At 34.2% G+C, this 17,094-nt stretch overlaps 2 protein-coding genes and 1 non-coding gene across 5 annotated transcripts in view; all 3 read left to right on the top strand.

The window, feature by feature from the left end:
* LOC118736779 (acyl-CoA Delta(11) desaturase) overlaps positions 1-17,094 on the top strand; it is a 112,762-nt gene that overhangs the window by 50,251 nt on the left and 45,417 nt on the right. The gene's annotated exons all lie outside the window — the stretch shown is intronic.
* LOC118736780 (40S ribosomal protein S7) lies at positions 1,780-3,956 on the top strand. Of its 2 annotated transcripts, none has more exons than XM_036466811.1 (4): positions 1,780-1,850; positions 2,110-2,274; positions 2,337-2,669; positions 3,758-3,956. In XM_036466811.1, exons 2-4 carry the CDS (start codon positions 2,110-2,112, stop codon positions 3,839-3,841), a joined length of 582 nt encoding a protein of 193 aa, XP_036322704.1. In that variant the 5' UTR covers positions 1,780-1,850; the 3' UTR covers positions 3,842-3,956. The 2 variants fall into 2 exon arrangements, with proteins under 2 accessions (XP_036322704.1, XP_036322702.1); XM_036466809.1 differs by lacking the exon at positions 1,780-1,850 and adding an exon at positions 1,996-2,025.
* Positions 3,075-3,159, top strand: LOC118738606. The gene has a single exon (XR_004992909.1). It is a non-coding gene; the product is annotated as a small nucleolar RNA psi18S-1377 (small nucleolar RNA).

The raw sequence follows: 17,094 nt of genomic DNA, 5'->3' as shown, positions 1-17,094 counted from the left end.
CAAGCGCAACTTTGTCAATCCGACACAATAATTCTAAAATGTAAAATTGAAGAAATCTCGGCCAGCCAAGTGAAAAGTGGCAATTATTTCTCTATATCCAGTAAAATAAGTTATCTCGAATTTTGGTAATTTTTGACAAAACACTCAATTTCTCTGTTCCCTTCCAATATTTCAACCATTAACTAGTATTTTAAGGTGTAATTTTAATAAACATTAAATAAAAGTCTACGATTTCTGCAGGAAAATACATTGATTTTTTTTTTAATAAAATCAAAACTTCTAAAATCACAAACATATTTGGTTTTATCGGAATGTCACAAATGTAACGTGGCAACTTAGCTCGTTTTCATATTTTTCGGTCCGAAATTATAAAATTTTTGTCCATGACGCGCCACAATTTTTGTACAGGTGGGTCAATGTGCCTTGAACACCATATGCATATATGCAAACTAATTATTTGATTTATTTTTTAATTTTAAAAATTTCTATACCTCTAAGAGTTTATAAAAATATATTTATACATATCCACAGATTATTTTAAATTTTTTTCATCCGTAACCAAATCTTCAGTACCATAAAAAGATTCAAACACATCAAAGTACAATCAATGCTATGTCCAAGTTAGTGCTACTCCACTGTACATGTGTATATGAATGTATGCATGTATGCGTGTAAAAAATGCCAATTCCAGTTTGTGTTTAACCCATTTGCGGACATAGTTTTTTGGGTTTCAGCTGGTTCCAACTGTTAATGAAGCACAATTTTTATGTTTAATCTTTATGAAAGTTACATATATCGTCGAGAACATGGTTACATGCAGAATTTTAAATTAATTCAAACTATTCTTCATACAAAATGTACGAGTATTGCTTTATTAAATGCAAACTTATGCGAAAATCTAAATATTTCGCAAACATGGGGTTAATGGTTTCGCGCACGTGCCAATCTGGTGCCGATTCGCAGAAATTGAATAATTTGTGTTGAAGGCAGCGGCGAGGGGAAGACGAATGCCGACCAATCGTACATTTGTGTGTATGTTACATACATACATTGCATACCTACATATTTACAAAGGCATGTGTATATATGTACGTACAAATTTATGCGTTTGGCTTTTTGCATAATTAGAAAATTTGATTGCAGAAATAATTTTAATGAAATTAATTTTACAAACACATTTGTACTATATAATATTTAGTGTATTAGTTAATATCGGTATTTTGATAACAAGCCATAATTTGTTAGACACACATACGTACATACACGGGCAATCAAAAGTGATTGCATGGTTCTTTTTTGTATAATACTTACAATGTTTTTCAAGTAAACATTTTTTTGTTATTTTTTTAAAAAAATATGGTTCATGCTTTAATCGAAACCACATAAGTCAAACTTTCCCTCCTTTTGTATCAATTTTGGCGCAATTTTTACCATTTAGATTAGAAAAGTATAATTTACATACATACCTATAGGTTTTAACATATTTTCTGCATAATACTGTCTGCACAATACTGTTGACAACATTTTTCCTGCACACCACTCTGTAAAGTCAATTTGAAATGTTAAATAACCGCGGTGAAAACCCATCGTTGAAACGTTTCAGGCTTTCGTTTTTACGATACAAAAATTTGCATCTTCTCATAACTTTACGTTCTCTGGTCATCGTCAGCATACTGCTCCGGGCCACCCTGTGTATTTCGGGCCCCATCTGCCGGCTACTAGCCGATCCATTCACACTCGCTAATTTTTGACAGTTCGTACACTCGTTACTCGTTATGGCGCAATTTTGAAGGAAGTTACTGTTCAATGGCGTTGCTTTACTTCCTTTCCTGTCAAAATAGTTGACCGAGGTTGGTGTATTTTTGTGCTACTATCGCATATTTTCTGAATTAGATATATGACTGGTGTTATTGCAAAAAATGCCACAAAGAAATTAAACGTTGACAACCGATGGTCGAGTTTGTTAAATAATAATGTAAAAAATGTAGTCGTTGGCGTGGATGTTAACAGATGAAATATTTGCCGGTCGGACGCTGTTTTACTTAGTGTTTGCATTATGTCGTCATTTTATGAATTCTTTTTAATGGAAATGATATCCTATATTTTTAGATGATCGCCAACAAGATTATCAAGCCCGGCGGCGCTGAACCTGATGACTTCGAAAAGTCGATTGCCCAAGCTCTTTTGGAGCTGGAGGCCAACAGTGACCTTAAACCCTATCTGAGAGATTTGCATATTACTCGTGCGCGTGAGATTGAGTTCGGCAGCAAAAAGGTGAGTAACAAAGAATATCTGTCTCTGGAAAATACATTTTAATATACAGTTTTGTATTGTAGGCCGTCATAATCTATGTTCCCATCCCGCAACAAAAGACGTTCCAAAAAATTCAAATCATTTTGGTTCGTGAATTGGAGAAGAAATTTTCTGGCAAACACGTTGTAGTGATTGGCGAACGCAAAATTCTGCCTAAACCTACCCGTAAGGCCAGGAATCCCTTGAAGCAAAAGAGACCACGTTCCCGTACTTTAACTGCTGTCTACGACGCTATTCTGGAAGATTTAGTCTTCCCAGCAGAAATTGTTGGCAAGCGTATCCGGGTTAAGCTGGATGGCTCGCAATTGATTAAGGTGCATTTGGACAAGAACCAACAGACGACCATTGAGCATAAAGTAAGTTGTGGAAAAGTCTTAATAGGTTAAGTTGTGATTCCGTCCCTGGGTGGTTTGCTGATTGATTGTCCAAGATCAGTGATTGTCAGATGGGACGGACATTACATGCCAAGTCTCATTATTGTCTTCAAATCGCCTGCATTGCGGGAAGACATTTGCATACATTGGCTACAAAACTAATCATTAGTACGCAAAAGTGTAAAAAGGGCATTATAATTTTAAAAATCCCGTCCCTGTGTTATTTGCTGGTCGTTCTCAAAGATCAGGGATTGTCTAAAGGGGCGGAAATTAAATTCCAAAGTCTCGTTACAGTCTTCAAATTGCCCATTTGGTATATAGACTTCTCCATACCTTGGAAACACGTTGACTTAGTAAATTCAAATGTGTAAATGTGCCCTTTTTGCAACGTTCTTGTGTTGTTTGTTGATCGCTCATCAAGGTCAATGATTGTCAAAAAGAACGTATATTAAATTTAAGGCTAATTTTAATAAAATAGTGAATCTTCCTCTCTTATAATTGAAAGGAAGACTAATTAGAGTTGTGTACAGTTTTCAGAAGAAATTTTAACGAATATGTATTATCAACCCGCTGTTTTGCCTCCCGTTCACCGTTTTTCTTAAAGCTCTCGATGAACTGGGACTTCCTACATAGGCGGTAAAATAAAAGCTTCGTCCAGAAGGTTGTTGTACTACACTTGGTATGCAACATTTGTATTGTCGAAGCTAACAGTATAATTCCATTAATATAAATCTCTTGTTCGTTCGTGTTCGTATGGAATTGTAGCTTATGTCGAAAGGCTGGCTTTAGTGTAATGCTGCATTCCCAGCATACGACTGCGAATGACTCACGGGCGCCGAACCGTTGAAGTAATTTTGGCAAATAAACGTGCATGAATTCCGATACTAGCAAGTCAATATTCTTATTAAGCTCATCAAAAAATTCCTCGTCGGTTATAGAATAAAGGCAATGCCGCATTATATTGAAAGCCAGCTTCCCGACATTAAGTACTATTCCTTACGAACACAGAAAATATAATTAATTTTTAAACACCGCTGTGCTTTAATTGAATATTTTGATTTTCTTTTCAGGTTGATACATTTACTTCAGTGTACAAAAAGCTCACCGGTCGAGATGTGACCTTCGAGTTCCCAGATAACTTCTTGAGCGTTTAAGGCTTGGCGATGGGCAAAATGGGGAGATATTAGATAAATCTGGAGTTATATGTTTTCCACAACATACTAAAACAAAGAAACAAGAAATAAAATTTTTAAAAGAAACTCAAGAATGGATATATATTATTGTCTTCGATTGTAGAAGGAAGTAGAAGTTGACGGCATTGCCAAGAAGTTTTCATTTATTTACATTGCATACGCACTGGAGTGTCATTGGCACAGGCGTGTTTTTTTTACGAAAAATACTTTTGAAGGCAGGTTCTGCAACTCACTTCCGAGTGAATTTCAACCCCTACAAATTTGAACTCAAAACAAATTTGATTGAAATTCAATCGGAATTGAATTGCAGAACTTGCCTGAATACTTGCGCGGTTTTTAATGACGGCTGTGAAAGTGTTTTTTGATAGAGAAAAATTTGTTTACTCAACTTCCTGCTGCTAGTTTACTCTAGTTTTGACTGGTAATACCGCAACTTCAACTTTATATATAGTACCTAATTATAGCAGCTATTCACAATTTGAAAATTTTCATTGTTTACTATGCAGAAAAATACTCATATAATATGGTAGTAGGAAGAAGCATGATAAAAACATAGTAAGGTACATGATAAAAACAACAAGGTAAACCCATTGAGAGGTAGTCTGACGTTTTCCAGCAATATAATTTAAAAGTTCAAAACTCAAACTCGCACACATATTCTCATTTTAATCTCAAACAACAATTGCGAACAATTTCATTTTTTATTTTCATTTTTATATGATTTTAAAATGCTCGCAAACATCAGAAAAAAAATCATGGCCGACGAATTGAGAGTGAATATACCATATATGTAATACTCCTATATTGGCAGTACGAGCTAGTACCGTCCGAAAACACTACAGTACAGATATATAAATAAACACGTACGAGAGAAAAGGAACACATACGTTTATAAATAAACATGTACACAACACATATACAAAAACGGCACTCAAGTACACAACACATTGACAAAAACGGTACTAGACTGTCTCGCTTTGATTTCGGAATGCTAACACATTGAAAAGTTAGCTTACTGCCATTATAGAAGTATTAGATATATGGAATATACCTTGTAATAGGTGTATTCGCGGTTTCTACCAGCAGAAAACTCTCAGCAGCAAAATTGTAATCAAGGCACATTGAACAGGTAGTATCAGTATAGCAGCTGATTTGATTTTTTGTAAATTATTTGGGCTCGAAAATGTAAAATATTTTTTATTTCTTACAAAAATTCCAAATTGTTAAAATGTATTTACAGTGAAACCTTTTTCCATACAAAACAAGCGATTGAATAACAGCTTTTGGAACACTCGCCCAACTCAGCAGCACAACCGCTGATTACTGGGGCTTGCGAAGGATAGATCAGTGCTTCCAGAAGCAAATCAATTTACTAAGAAAGAAAGTTGTAACAATTTTCACTTTTTCCAATTTAAATTTACATTTTTTATATTTAATTTTTTTTTGTATTGCACATGGCACGTGTTGATTTAGAAGAAAAAAATCAACAGTTTTTGACACTTTCGATACCAGAAGCAACAACAAAATACACGCAAATTTTGTTTTTGCACTAATGCTACTACCTGTTTGATATGTCTTGATTCTAATGCATTTTATCTGATCTCTCTTAAAGAGAGAAATGCTAGCAAAAGTACGCGAACGCGAAACCAGCCGACAGGCCATAAACGGCATTCACAAGAAGTCGGCCTCGACTTGCACCGACTCTCGACCTGTGAACGAGACAGAACTTCGTCTTCCTCGAGAGACTCCCATCACCATTGCCTGACTTCGCTCTGGATACTTCAGCAGGCTAAACTCCTACCTGAGTAGTATAAACTCAGATGTACTAACAAGTACCCAGGCATGCGGAGAGTCGCCTCGCGACACGCAAAACGCCTCTTCGCATGCCCCTAAGCACTACCAAACTAACGCCCTAGTTCCTATGGACCGACCCAGTTGGAGCGGCACACTTCCTGGGTATCCCGTTAGTTAGGCTTGACGAAAAAGATTGAGGGAAAAGCCGATCTAGGCAAAGCTAAGTAGCCGCTACAACAACAACAACAACTAAAGAAAATCAGAATAATGGTGAATATTGTCCATGCCTTAATCAAGACCAACTAAATAAAATTATAGTTTAAAAAACTAAAACCTCGCTATTATAATTTCCATTCGTACTGTCATCAGGTATGTACTTGAGAATAGAAATCGCTGCATCTTTTAGGCGCATCAATATTACATAGTTACATCCCGAGCTAATAAAAGGGAGGTAAAAAGAAACATGATTTTTTGCAACAGTGTCATTTTTCTTTTCTCCATATTCGCATATGGAAATTAAAAAAAAGTATTTTTTGTAACTAAATTAAACGTCACTTTGTTCAATCGATCACATATTAACTTTGTTTAAAAACTACTATTTCTCAGTGAACAGAACTAAAACTTGTTTAACAAATTATTATTTTTTTGTTGTTTTTTAAGCCATTGTAAATGGAAAAATGAAAAATTTAACTTAGTATCTCTTTAAGTTGTACTTTCGAAAATTTTTCCGTTTAAAGCCGAAAACAGATGTGGCTCTGAACTAAATATTTGGCTTGACATACGTCAACTTCAAGGGCGTTTTTACTGCGTATTATTCATTTTATACATAAATTGAGACCGGAGCGTTGATAATGGATAAAGAACCTTTTCAAAAATACCAAATACGTCTATATTTGAGACGACAAAATTTTTCATTTCTGCCCCCCCCCCCCCTTCAGAAAGCACTGTGCGGCCCTTCGTTTAATATCTTATTCTTAATTTAGTGACAGGTTTTACAAGCTGAAATATCTGATTTCAACATGATTTGCTCATAAACTATGAATGATCTCTAAATTGAGATAGTGTGAACACAGCATAACCCCTAGAGCGCTATAAATAATTCAAATTTTAGAGAATCGCACTTTAAAAATTATATTAAATGGCAAAATTTCTCGCAAAACCAAAAAAAAAAAATCGGGATCCGCCGCGTAATGTTTTGAGTTGTGGCAGTCTTCTATCAAGTGATCAATATGGGTTAATGGGTAACAGAGCGTATACTGAACCTTAACTAGTACTTTATAATCACATACATACATATGTATATACTTATTTATGTACGAGTATACATACATATGTAGATATCCTGCTTGGAATGCTAAACTTTTCGATACTGAATTAACTGCATAAATAAGCAAATAGAATTGGGAGGAGGGTTGAAAAAATAAATGAAAATTAAATATGCAAATTCAAAAGAAGCAACATCGGCATCAACAACTATTTGTGACCAACCTCGCGAACACTTTTGCAAAGAATGTATAAGTAGAGTGAGTGGCTCTTTCGCATAGAAAATGCTCCCAAAATGTATGTAAATATGTATTTATGTGTGCAGTATGTGTACGTGATGTGATGATGATGATGATGTCAAGCTAGGGTATTATGTCATCGCTTTGGTCCCGAAACGAATCAAAAGCGTGGGCTATGTACACATCGCTCGATTGCTGGAAGAACGTCATAGTAAAAAAATACTTTTTTTTTTTGTTTTTAAGATTCACACAGAAGAATTTCGTTTTTAAGAAAATCCGACATATCGCATAATATTAATAAGCTTGATAAGTATATTATGTGCAGTAGGGTGATTGACTCGGTTGTTCGAAACCGGTTTCCACCGTTTTTTTTTTGGGGAAATCTATAGACGTTTTTTGAAATCTTTATTTTTCGAATATTGAATAACCCGGATTTTTTGATCGAACAAACCGGTTTTTTTTTTTAATTTCATCCAAATCTTCACCTCTGAATAAAACTTTAAGGTTTTTCGAAGTTCTGCAGTTCAAGGGAAGCCCCTAAATAGTTTCAAAATTTTAGGTTGTTTGGGGGATGAACAGTACCAATATCGTATTTGATCCCAATAAACGAATGATTGGCGCTTAAACGTTTTCCACGTTTAGCGTCAAAAACTCTAAACATACTTCGCCGAAGTTTTTCATAAGCATCTTTTTTCGCAAAATTTTTTTACGCGCCTTTTTTCGCCGTCAAAACACTATCGCGACTTTATTCGTGTGTAGTGACGATATATAATCTAGAACGAAAACAAATAAAATATATATGTATAACAATTGCATCAGTAAGGGAATCCTTCGATTTAAAGTAAACGATATATACGTATGTTTAACTGTCCATGAAGAGCTGCTAATTTTAAATTGTCATTTGTTATCAAGACAAGTTTTGCTTATCTTAAGAGTTTGCAGCTGTGTTTACATTACTCATTCTGAGTACATATTTACATGTAGCTGCTTACATACATACGTGCATGCATAAGCATAGTTACATATATATGCATACATAAATGTTTTTTTTTTAGGGTGAATCACAAAAAGTGTCGGTTTTCTACCGGAATTATACAATCTATATATCGACTGCTGAGTGGAAGATCGACCTATCTCGGCAGCCAGTTCGAAAACACCCTATCTCAAAAAACTTTTCAAGAACGCCCTATTTCATATTTTTTATTGAAGAACACCCTATCTCAGAATTTGGTTGAAGAACGCCCTATCTCACTTCAAAATGTATTGAAAATGTGCTGACATAGCGCGTTTTTGAATCGGCAGCTGAAATAGGGCATTTTTGAAACAAATTCGGAGATAGGGCGTTCTTCAACCAAATTTTGAAACAGGGCGATCTTGAAAATATTTTTGAGATAGAGCGTTTTCGAACTGGCTGCCGAGATAGGTCGATCTTCGACTCAGCAGTCGATATATATGTAAATGTGAATGTCTGTCTGTTTATTACCTTATAAGTTTGGAACCACGACATGGAATCGCACGAAACTCTGCCGACCTGTTTTTACCCCGGGAAGGATATATGGTATGGTTTTATTTGCAAATATGTCGTAAATTTTGCAAGGGGCGTGGCACCTCCAATAGGTCTGCAAATGTTTAATCAGCTATAACTTCGAAATAGATAGATAAGTCAAAAGAACTTGAAATTTTGTACGAAGACATATCTATGGTAGACGGTTATAGTAAGGTGTATACAAATGAGTTTGTAAAAGGAGGCGTGGTACATCCCTCGGGCGTGGAATTTTGTTTCAGCTATAACTTCGGAACCATACGTCGCATGAATTTGATATTTGATATGAAGTCATATCTATGGTAGGTGCTTATAGTAAGGTTTATATAAATGAGTTTATCAAAGGGGGCGTGGCACATCCAGTAGGCTTTGAAGCTTTAATCATCGATAACTTTGAAACCAGAAGTCACATGAACTTGAAATTTGGTATGCAAACATATCTATGGAAGGTGCTTATAGTAAGGTATATATAAATGAGTTTGTAAAAGGTGCCGTAGCACATAACATGGGCGCGGACGTTTTTATCAGCCATAACTTCGGAACCATAAGTCACATGACCCCTTTAATTCCTTCTGATATGTCGTTCGAATTTTAAAAAACTTCGGTTTCCAGTTCGCTTAGCTTTTGTAATAACAAAAAACAAGAATGCCTTAAAATAAAACCCAACTCTTTATCGAAAATCAAATATATGATAATTGCATTGGAAAATTCATCTATGTTAATAGATGCTTTGAAGTACTAAAAACATGCTGTGGAATAATATTAGAGTTATTATTTGTTTGAAGACATCCGGCAAAGTATTTCCGACAAATATTATGCCTTAACCTGAATTTCGTCCGGAAAAAATTCACCCGAAAATTTTTCTTCCCCCATAGTAAAAACATGAAAACCAAAAGTGAAAGGTGAACCGGTTAGGCTGACTAAGATATACGTGAGCTAGAGCGACTTGAAAATGCTCCAGAAACCTCATTATTTTGATTCCATTCAAGGCGGACTCATCGTTTTAGTTCTGAACCAAAGTTGAAGTTAAATTCCCAACTAAAAAGCGTTCAGAACTTTTCTCAGTTGCTCTCACAGAGAGAGAAGCACAAAAACACTCACAATAAACATATCCACTCCTTTGCGCAAACCCTGCAAAAATCGCGACTACTCCATGCATGCGTGTAAAGAGTACTCCCTAAGGACCAAGGAGTACTCCAAAATTAACCACAATTCATTTAAAAAATATGGTCCAATTAACATTGCGATGTCCTAGGGCAGGACCATATACTCCATCCCTGCATTACATCAGAGTAGCATTGTTGTTATATTTTTTCGTTTGTACATTAACATTACAGTCGTTTGTGATTAAGATTTTTCGTAGTCTAACACAGCAGGTATTCGATTTTGTGCATCCAAACACTTTATTAATAGCTTTGCAGAATTTTGAGTATGAGATTTGCATACCTACTAGCCCAATATTTGAAAAGTATCAAGAAGATGGGATTTCCCGGTAGTTAAGGATGATTAAGATTTTTCTTTGTACCTAACCACAGCAGATTCGTCCAAACCTTTTCTCAATATATATGCATACCTACTCGCGCAACCCATAAGTAGCTATAATAAATCAGCTATAGTATATGAAGGCAGTGTATGGTCATTCTGAATACCACTTTTTTAGAAACAGCTTTAAAATAAAGACTGTGTTATTTACATAATTAATATTTTCAATAGCTATGGCTCATAAAAAGGTTTTGCTTCTTTTTGCTTTAATCCCTTCAACAAAAAAACCACGTATCTTCAGATACACGACGGCTTTCTGACGGCTTAATATCAAAATTCCCTACGCTATCAAAACGGACGCGAATTTGTGGATCGTGCAGGAAAGAGCTCAGCAAATTTAAAATTCAACTTCTCACGCCTGCTCCACCGACATGGAGTCGCGCAAAAACAATGGCTGAGTTTGGAACATCAGAAAGAAAAGCCAGGATTGCTAAAAAATTAGTTGCAGAGCATGGCATACTCACACTCCCAAACACAAAGAAAGGAAAACCTTTATATGGTAGACAGACGGAGAAAATTAATTTGAATTAATAAGCATAAATGCAAATTAAAATTTTACCCTTACAGACGGCAGTAATGCGAATAAACCAGCCGCAAGGTTGTGGGTCCCACGGCCAGTATACTTTTTTATTTCCTTTTCATTATTTTTTTTTTTTTTAGTTCTATATTTTTTTACGTTACTTTCAGTTAGTTGTTGAATTTTTAACAAAATTCATCTCTAAAAATTAAAATTAACTAGTAGTAAAGTAAGAAATGTGATATAAAATAAAGCAAATGAAAATAAAATAAAGTAAAATTAAATATACAAATAAAATAAAATAAAAAAATATAAAATAAATAATAAAAACAAAACATTTTTCGCAATCGCTCCAACCGAGTATCGAACCTGACAGCTACAGGCTTGTAGCTCGCAACTCTCACCACTCGGCTACCGCGTACGCGCAACTCGACTGCTTCGTTTGCTTACTTGTACAAAAGACAACAACTGGCCGTTGGTGGCTGGTATTGTCATCGAAAATTCCCCGGATCCGAGTTAATTCCCAAAAATTTCGTGCATTTGTTCGGCTGCTTATGCTCATTTTAAAGAGGAAAATGCATGAGTTAAAGCAAATTAAGGCTGGTAATGCAAATAATCGAGCCCGTTTGTCTACCGTATTAGAGTGCAAAAACAATTTTGTTTTTTATGTAATTGCGCAATATAATAAAATTATAGTTTAAAAAACTTAAACCTCGCTATTAAAATTTCCATTCGTACTATCATCAGGTTACTTTAAGAATGGAAGTTTAAAGCAATTCTCATTCGTACTGTCATCAGGTATGTAACTTGAGAATGGAAATCGCTGCATCTTTTAGGCACATCAATATTACATAGTTACATCCCGAGTTAATAAAAGCGTGGTAAAAATGTACAAATCTGTACAAATGTACCAATCGAGTGACACTGCCTTAAAAATTTATGCAATTTAAAAAAATTCAATACATTTTCGTTAAAATTTCGGGATTTTTAATTAATTTCTGAGTATGCAGTTTTGTGCCGCATTCAATTCTAGTAGAATAAAGTTCGAGTTTCAAATGGCTAAAAATTTCAGAACACCTGCCAGCAAAGAAAGACCCGTAAAACTCGTGGTCTACTATGTTTGCAGGTCTTACGGTATGTAAATTCTCCAAAGATTTTTTGTGGAATGATGCCGAAGCACAGTGCTGTATGAGCGGGCAAAAATCAAAAAAATTGTTGTCACGTATGTCAACGTGTTTGGTATCGTTGGAAAGGAAATTTATCCTAGATTAAGGATCTGGACTTAGTTTTGGTTTTTATCTCATAAGGTTCTCACAAAAACCTCTTAAAGTTGTGTGTTTTTTATATATTTTTTCTTTTATGAAAATGCCTTTAGCTGGAGTCTTTAAAAAAAAAATTGCTAAAAATACAATTTATCATACTTTATCTTAAGACACAATTTTTCTAATTAGAAAATCTGTAAGGAAACCACTCTATAGAGCTTTTTAAAAAATATTGAGTTTCCTGGCTGGAATGGCCTATTTGCTACACCCTAAAATTTGTTACAGAAAATTTAAAAAATTCCTAAGTCTACAAAGGGATAAAAAAAAAATATGTACAAGTATGTTTTTTTATTCTTTTATTTGAAAGAAGGGGCATTTTTCTTTGAAATAAAAAAAAAAGTCTGCAGACTCATTGCGCTTTTCGAAGAAAATCGTTTTTTTTTAAGGTTATAAAATAAACTTTTGCAAAAAAAAAATTTCACTGATTACAGTTACCACAGTATTTTCCATTATTTAAATGCCAAAACATTCTTTAAAAATAGTAAAGTTTATTACTGTAGACACACGCGGTAGTGTTCTGTGCTGTGTAGTGAAGCGTAAAATAGCGAAAAAACTAATATTAATATGAATTTAATTATAAAAAACTCAATTTTAGCTGATATCTGGATTTCCATATAAGCAACTGGTATTTTTAACACGGCGATGTCCTACGAGATGGCAATTGTCCTCTTCTGCATCAGCACTATACCAGTTGGCATACTAGTCAGCCTCTGCATCAGCAATATATCAGTTGACATACTAGTCAATATATACATCAATATCATACCATTTAAGATACTAGTTCGTATATACGTTATGATCGTACCTGTTGGCATACTAGTCATTATATACATCAGAATCATAGCAGTTGACATACTACTCAGTATATGCGCCAGAACATACTAGTCAGTATGCACGTCAAGATCCTACCACTTGTCATACTAGTCCACGAATTTGACATTCATTCCAGTTGGTATACTATGGGATGGGATTTTTCTGATTAGTATGATTTCTAGTATAGATTACACTTTTTCTGACTAGTATGATTTCAACCCGAAATTCATGAATGAATTCATGTATGAATACACCACAAAATTCATGTATGAATACACCACAATTCATGTATGAATACACCACAAAATATATAGTCAATGAACTAGTGTGTTTGCTGAGTAGTTTGGAATTTGACTGCATGATGACTTTAATTTTTCAATAAACGGCGTTAGATAAAACAAATAATTTTTGATTCAGTATTTTGCAACAACTCTTGTTCGTGCGAAGTAACTAATAAAAAGGAAAACAAAATTATATTTGTCTTTTGAGTATTTAATGTCGTCTTGAATGAATCAAATTTTTTAAGCGTGTGACATCCACACCAAAAGATATAATCAATTTAAAAAAACATTTTGTAGTCAAAAAGGACCAAAATGAAAGTAGCTGCCATTCCAGAGGGTTTGCGTAAGAGAGATATAGGGAATCTTATTTGCCATGAATTAAGCCATAGAATGAAGCCTTGAAGTCTTTAATATTATTAGGAAAACGCCCTGTATAAATAACAAAATAACTACTCAGTATTGGAACTACTTCTGAATATCAAATTTTGCAGTTTCAATCTCAGTTTCCATGAAAAATGTAAGAGCTAGGTAAAAAAAAATTGATTTTTGAAATCTCCGTACTCTAATCCACCAAGAAACGAATTTTTACTCAAATCCGTCCATTATTCTATTTTTGCCCACTTTTTATATGGAGACACAGCACTGTGCGAAGTGACAATTTTGAATTTTGAAAAATTTACTTTAAATTCCTAATTAGCAACCCCAAGAAGCTCTTGGTAACAAGTTCCAACACATGATAATGCGTAAATCGTTCAGTACTAACGTCTTAATTTGGGGAGTATCTTTTTGAGAGTATATTTTCGGGAACTAGGCCCATTCTAACTGTCCAGGACAGGTATGTAAATAGTGTAGGGAATATTCTCCAATAACACCAGAGTAATTATATGTAAAATCAACATTTTTAGCTGCATTTTAACATGTCAAGCAAACAAAAAAATTGAGAACATCAGCGTTTTTATAAAAATAACTTTTTTTTTCAAAATAAAAATAAAAAACACGTTCGTTTTTGAATTTCCAAAAAAAAAAAAAAAAATTTTTGAACCACTGCATATTTATTTATGTATGTACATATATGCACATGTACAAATAGAAAAGGTCTTCGAAAAAGTAACGTTACTCAATGCTATTTATGTATACAAACATAAATATGTATATCAACATATTTGGTATGAACACCTGTTCAAAGTGATTTTTATTGTGACTAATAATTGACTACCCTCCAAATTGTTATCATTAACAGTATACAAACTGATATGTGGCTGTATTTTTATCAAGCGAAAGTTTTGCTCAATTGTGTGTTGGAAGGTTTATTCCAATTAACACCGTTCAAAGGGGTTTCACAAGATATCCATAAAGATAATTTTGTTAGATGCAATATTTTGACTTCAAAGTTGATTTCTTGATTGCATTGAATGAGATTTGGCGTAACACCTGGCCAGCCTTAACAGCGCTATCATTATTAATTACTCAAAGCCAATGCGCCGTTAAAAGTAAAAAAAAAAAACAATAAAATTTTTATCAAGGGGATATTTTTTCGCCCCAGTGAATTTTAGGAATGCGGAATACGATTACCTGGCCAGAAAAAATCATCAGATATCATTATTTCTTGCTTTTTATATTTTTTCGATCAAGAATAAAAACTAATTGGCAATTGAGGTAGGTATTGGGTACGAAAAAATACGAAAAATTTACTTTTTCATTTACCTAAAGCGTATCACTGGCGTTAACTTCGAATTTTTATAAGCCTCTTTGATTTAGTTAGTCTTTAGGAGTAATTTTAGCTAAAACTGTTTTTTAACCTTAATGTCAACATCGGAAAAATTATACGTACGTCAACAGCAGCATACCCGGGTATGCGCTAAGGATGTCAGGGACAAAAATACATCGATTTAAGTCGATGGATCGAAATGTAGTTGTAGTAGTAAATAGTTTCTTTTATTGACAATTCTTACATTACAATTTTACAGTACTTACATATATCTAGTGTACAACTTCCGGAACGGAGTGTTTATTCCAGTACAACAATTTAGTATCGAAATATACATCGGTATTTTTCAATACATCGATGCTTCGATTTGCATAGGATTTTATTGTTAGCAAAATTTTACAAAATTTTAAAGCAATTGCTGTGATTGAGCTATGTAATTATGTTTCTAACAGAACTTTTTGGAGCCGTTTCAATTTTTTGGTGAAGCTCACATCTTTTATTTTTACGCAATCGAAAAACTGAAATGGCGGTTCAATGTACCAGAGACATCAGATTTCAAACAAAACATCGATGTATCGATACAACGACTATTTATACATCGAGCGCGGAAAATTTTCGATGCGTCGAAGCAAAACTTCGATATTTTCGATGCATCACATAGATTTTGTACAGGAAACGGCATTGAGTTCTGACGATAATGTGAATATTTAACACAATATTTTTTTAAGTTTTTATTATTTTCCAAAAAATTTGTTTGTGTTAATTATGTGAAAAAAGATTTGATAAATGCCAAATTTTGTGCGATTGGTGAAGAGGCTTTCGACATGCACATACTTGATACTCGATATCCAAACATTTTATTTCTGTAGCATTTTAGGCGTAAAGTTGCTACGTAGCAATCCAGCATGCATTTTGTTATTGGGAAAGAAACAAAACATGTGATATATTGCTATGTAGGAACCATACACCTAAAATTCTACTCAACGTGAGCTCCCCTAATGAAATGCAGGACTTCAAAGTCCGCGTAGTCTCCGCGGTAAATTGGTTATGTTTGACATAATTATTTCCTTTTCTCTGTTTAAGTATCATTTATTTGTTGTACTTTTTGCCCTTTGCCTATTTTTCATTGATATTTTATGCATTGTGAAGAAAACCAGTTCTCAGTCTTGTACACGCAGTTAAGTGAGTTTAATTCTTAGCTAACTTCTAAGCCACTAAAATGCCATGCAGAGTCGGGAAATTGACTACTGCCTAGGAAACCGGAATGCTTAAATAGTCAGTTGGCTCCATTGTAAGTACTTAATCCAAATATCAAGCAATTCTAGTTGTGCAGTTTTTCGGTTGCGATCTGGATAGCTTTGGAAATATTTACCAGATAGTCGTAATAAGTGGACCAAAAGTAAGTATTTTAGTAGTCGACTACGAAATTACCGAGACGGAGTATAGACACTTATTCATAGATCATATATAGGAATGTGCATATATATGTATATCGTTACCTTAATATAGAAAGGCAATACCTACCATTTTGGCTTTTTTATGGGGTGATGAAAAACCTCCACAGAAAATCAAATCCTTTTTCTGCGAATTTCATTCGAAGGCGGTTGTTGTTGAAGAATATAACTAATTTTGCTGTAGTAGTTATTTTTAAAAGCCAATGGGTTTTTAGTGATTGATCGGCAGACTTTTCAACAGTGCTGGAACAGTGAAAAGAAAATGAGTTAGGAACTGTCTATATGTATAAGGTATATGTAAATAAGGGGCGTTCCATTTCAACCGGGCCTAAGCTCTGCCTAAAATTCTATGCAATTGAAATTAACGTAAAGCATAAGCATGTAAATTTATAATGCATCAAATAAAATGTGACATAAATAAAAATTCAGTATTACGTAAATGCTCCGCCCCTTAGAAAACTTCATCGCCGTAAATGCGTAAATAAATTTGCCATTCAGTTCGTTAAAGCAGTTGCCAGTTGTTAGGTCAAGAAGTTTCCTACTGTTTTAAGGGTCGCTGATCGCGATTATGGTATCGGAATTTCAATATTCAAAATGGTGAACCCAATATGGCGGAAAAAAATCAAAATCGATTTTATTTGTTTAAAACTTTACAATTGGTTACTCGGGGGTATCGGGTCGTTGATTACTCTGAAGTCAGATTGGAAAAATTCGAAATGGCAGACAAAATATCAAAAT

Source organism: Rhagoletis pomonella, unplaced genomic scaffold (genome assembly GCF_013731165.1).
Source record: "Rhagoletis pomonella isolate Grant_MI unplaced genomic scaffold, Rhpom_1.0 Rhpom_scaffold_00004, whole genome shotgun sequence".
In the NCBI taxonomy this organism is placed as follows: Eukaryota; Metazoa; Arthropoda; class Insecta; order Diptera; family Tephritidae; genus Rhagoletis; species Rhagoletis pomonella.
This window is presented reverse-complemented; position numbering and strand designations above follow the sequence as displayed.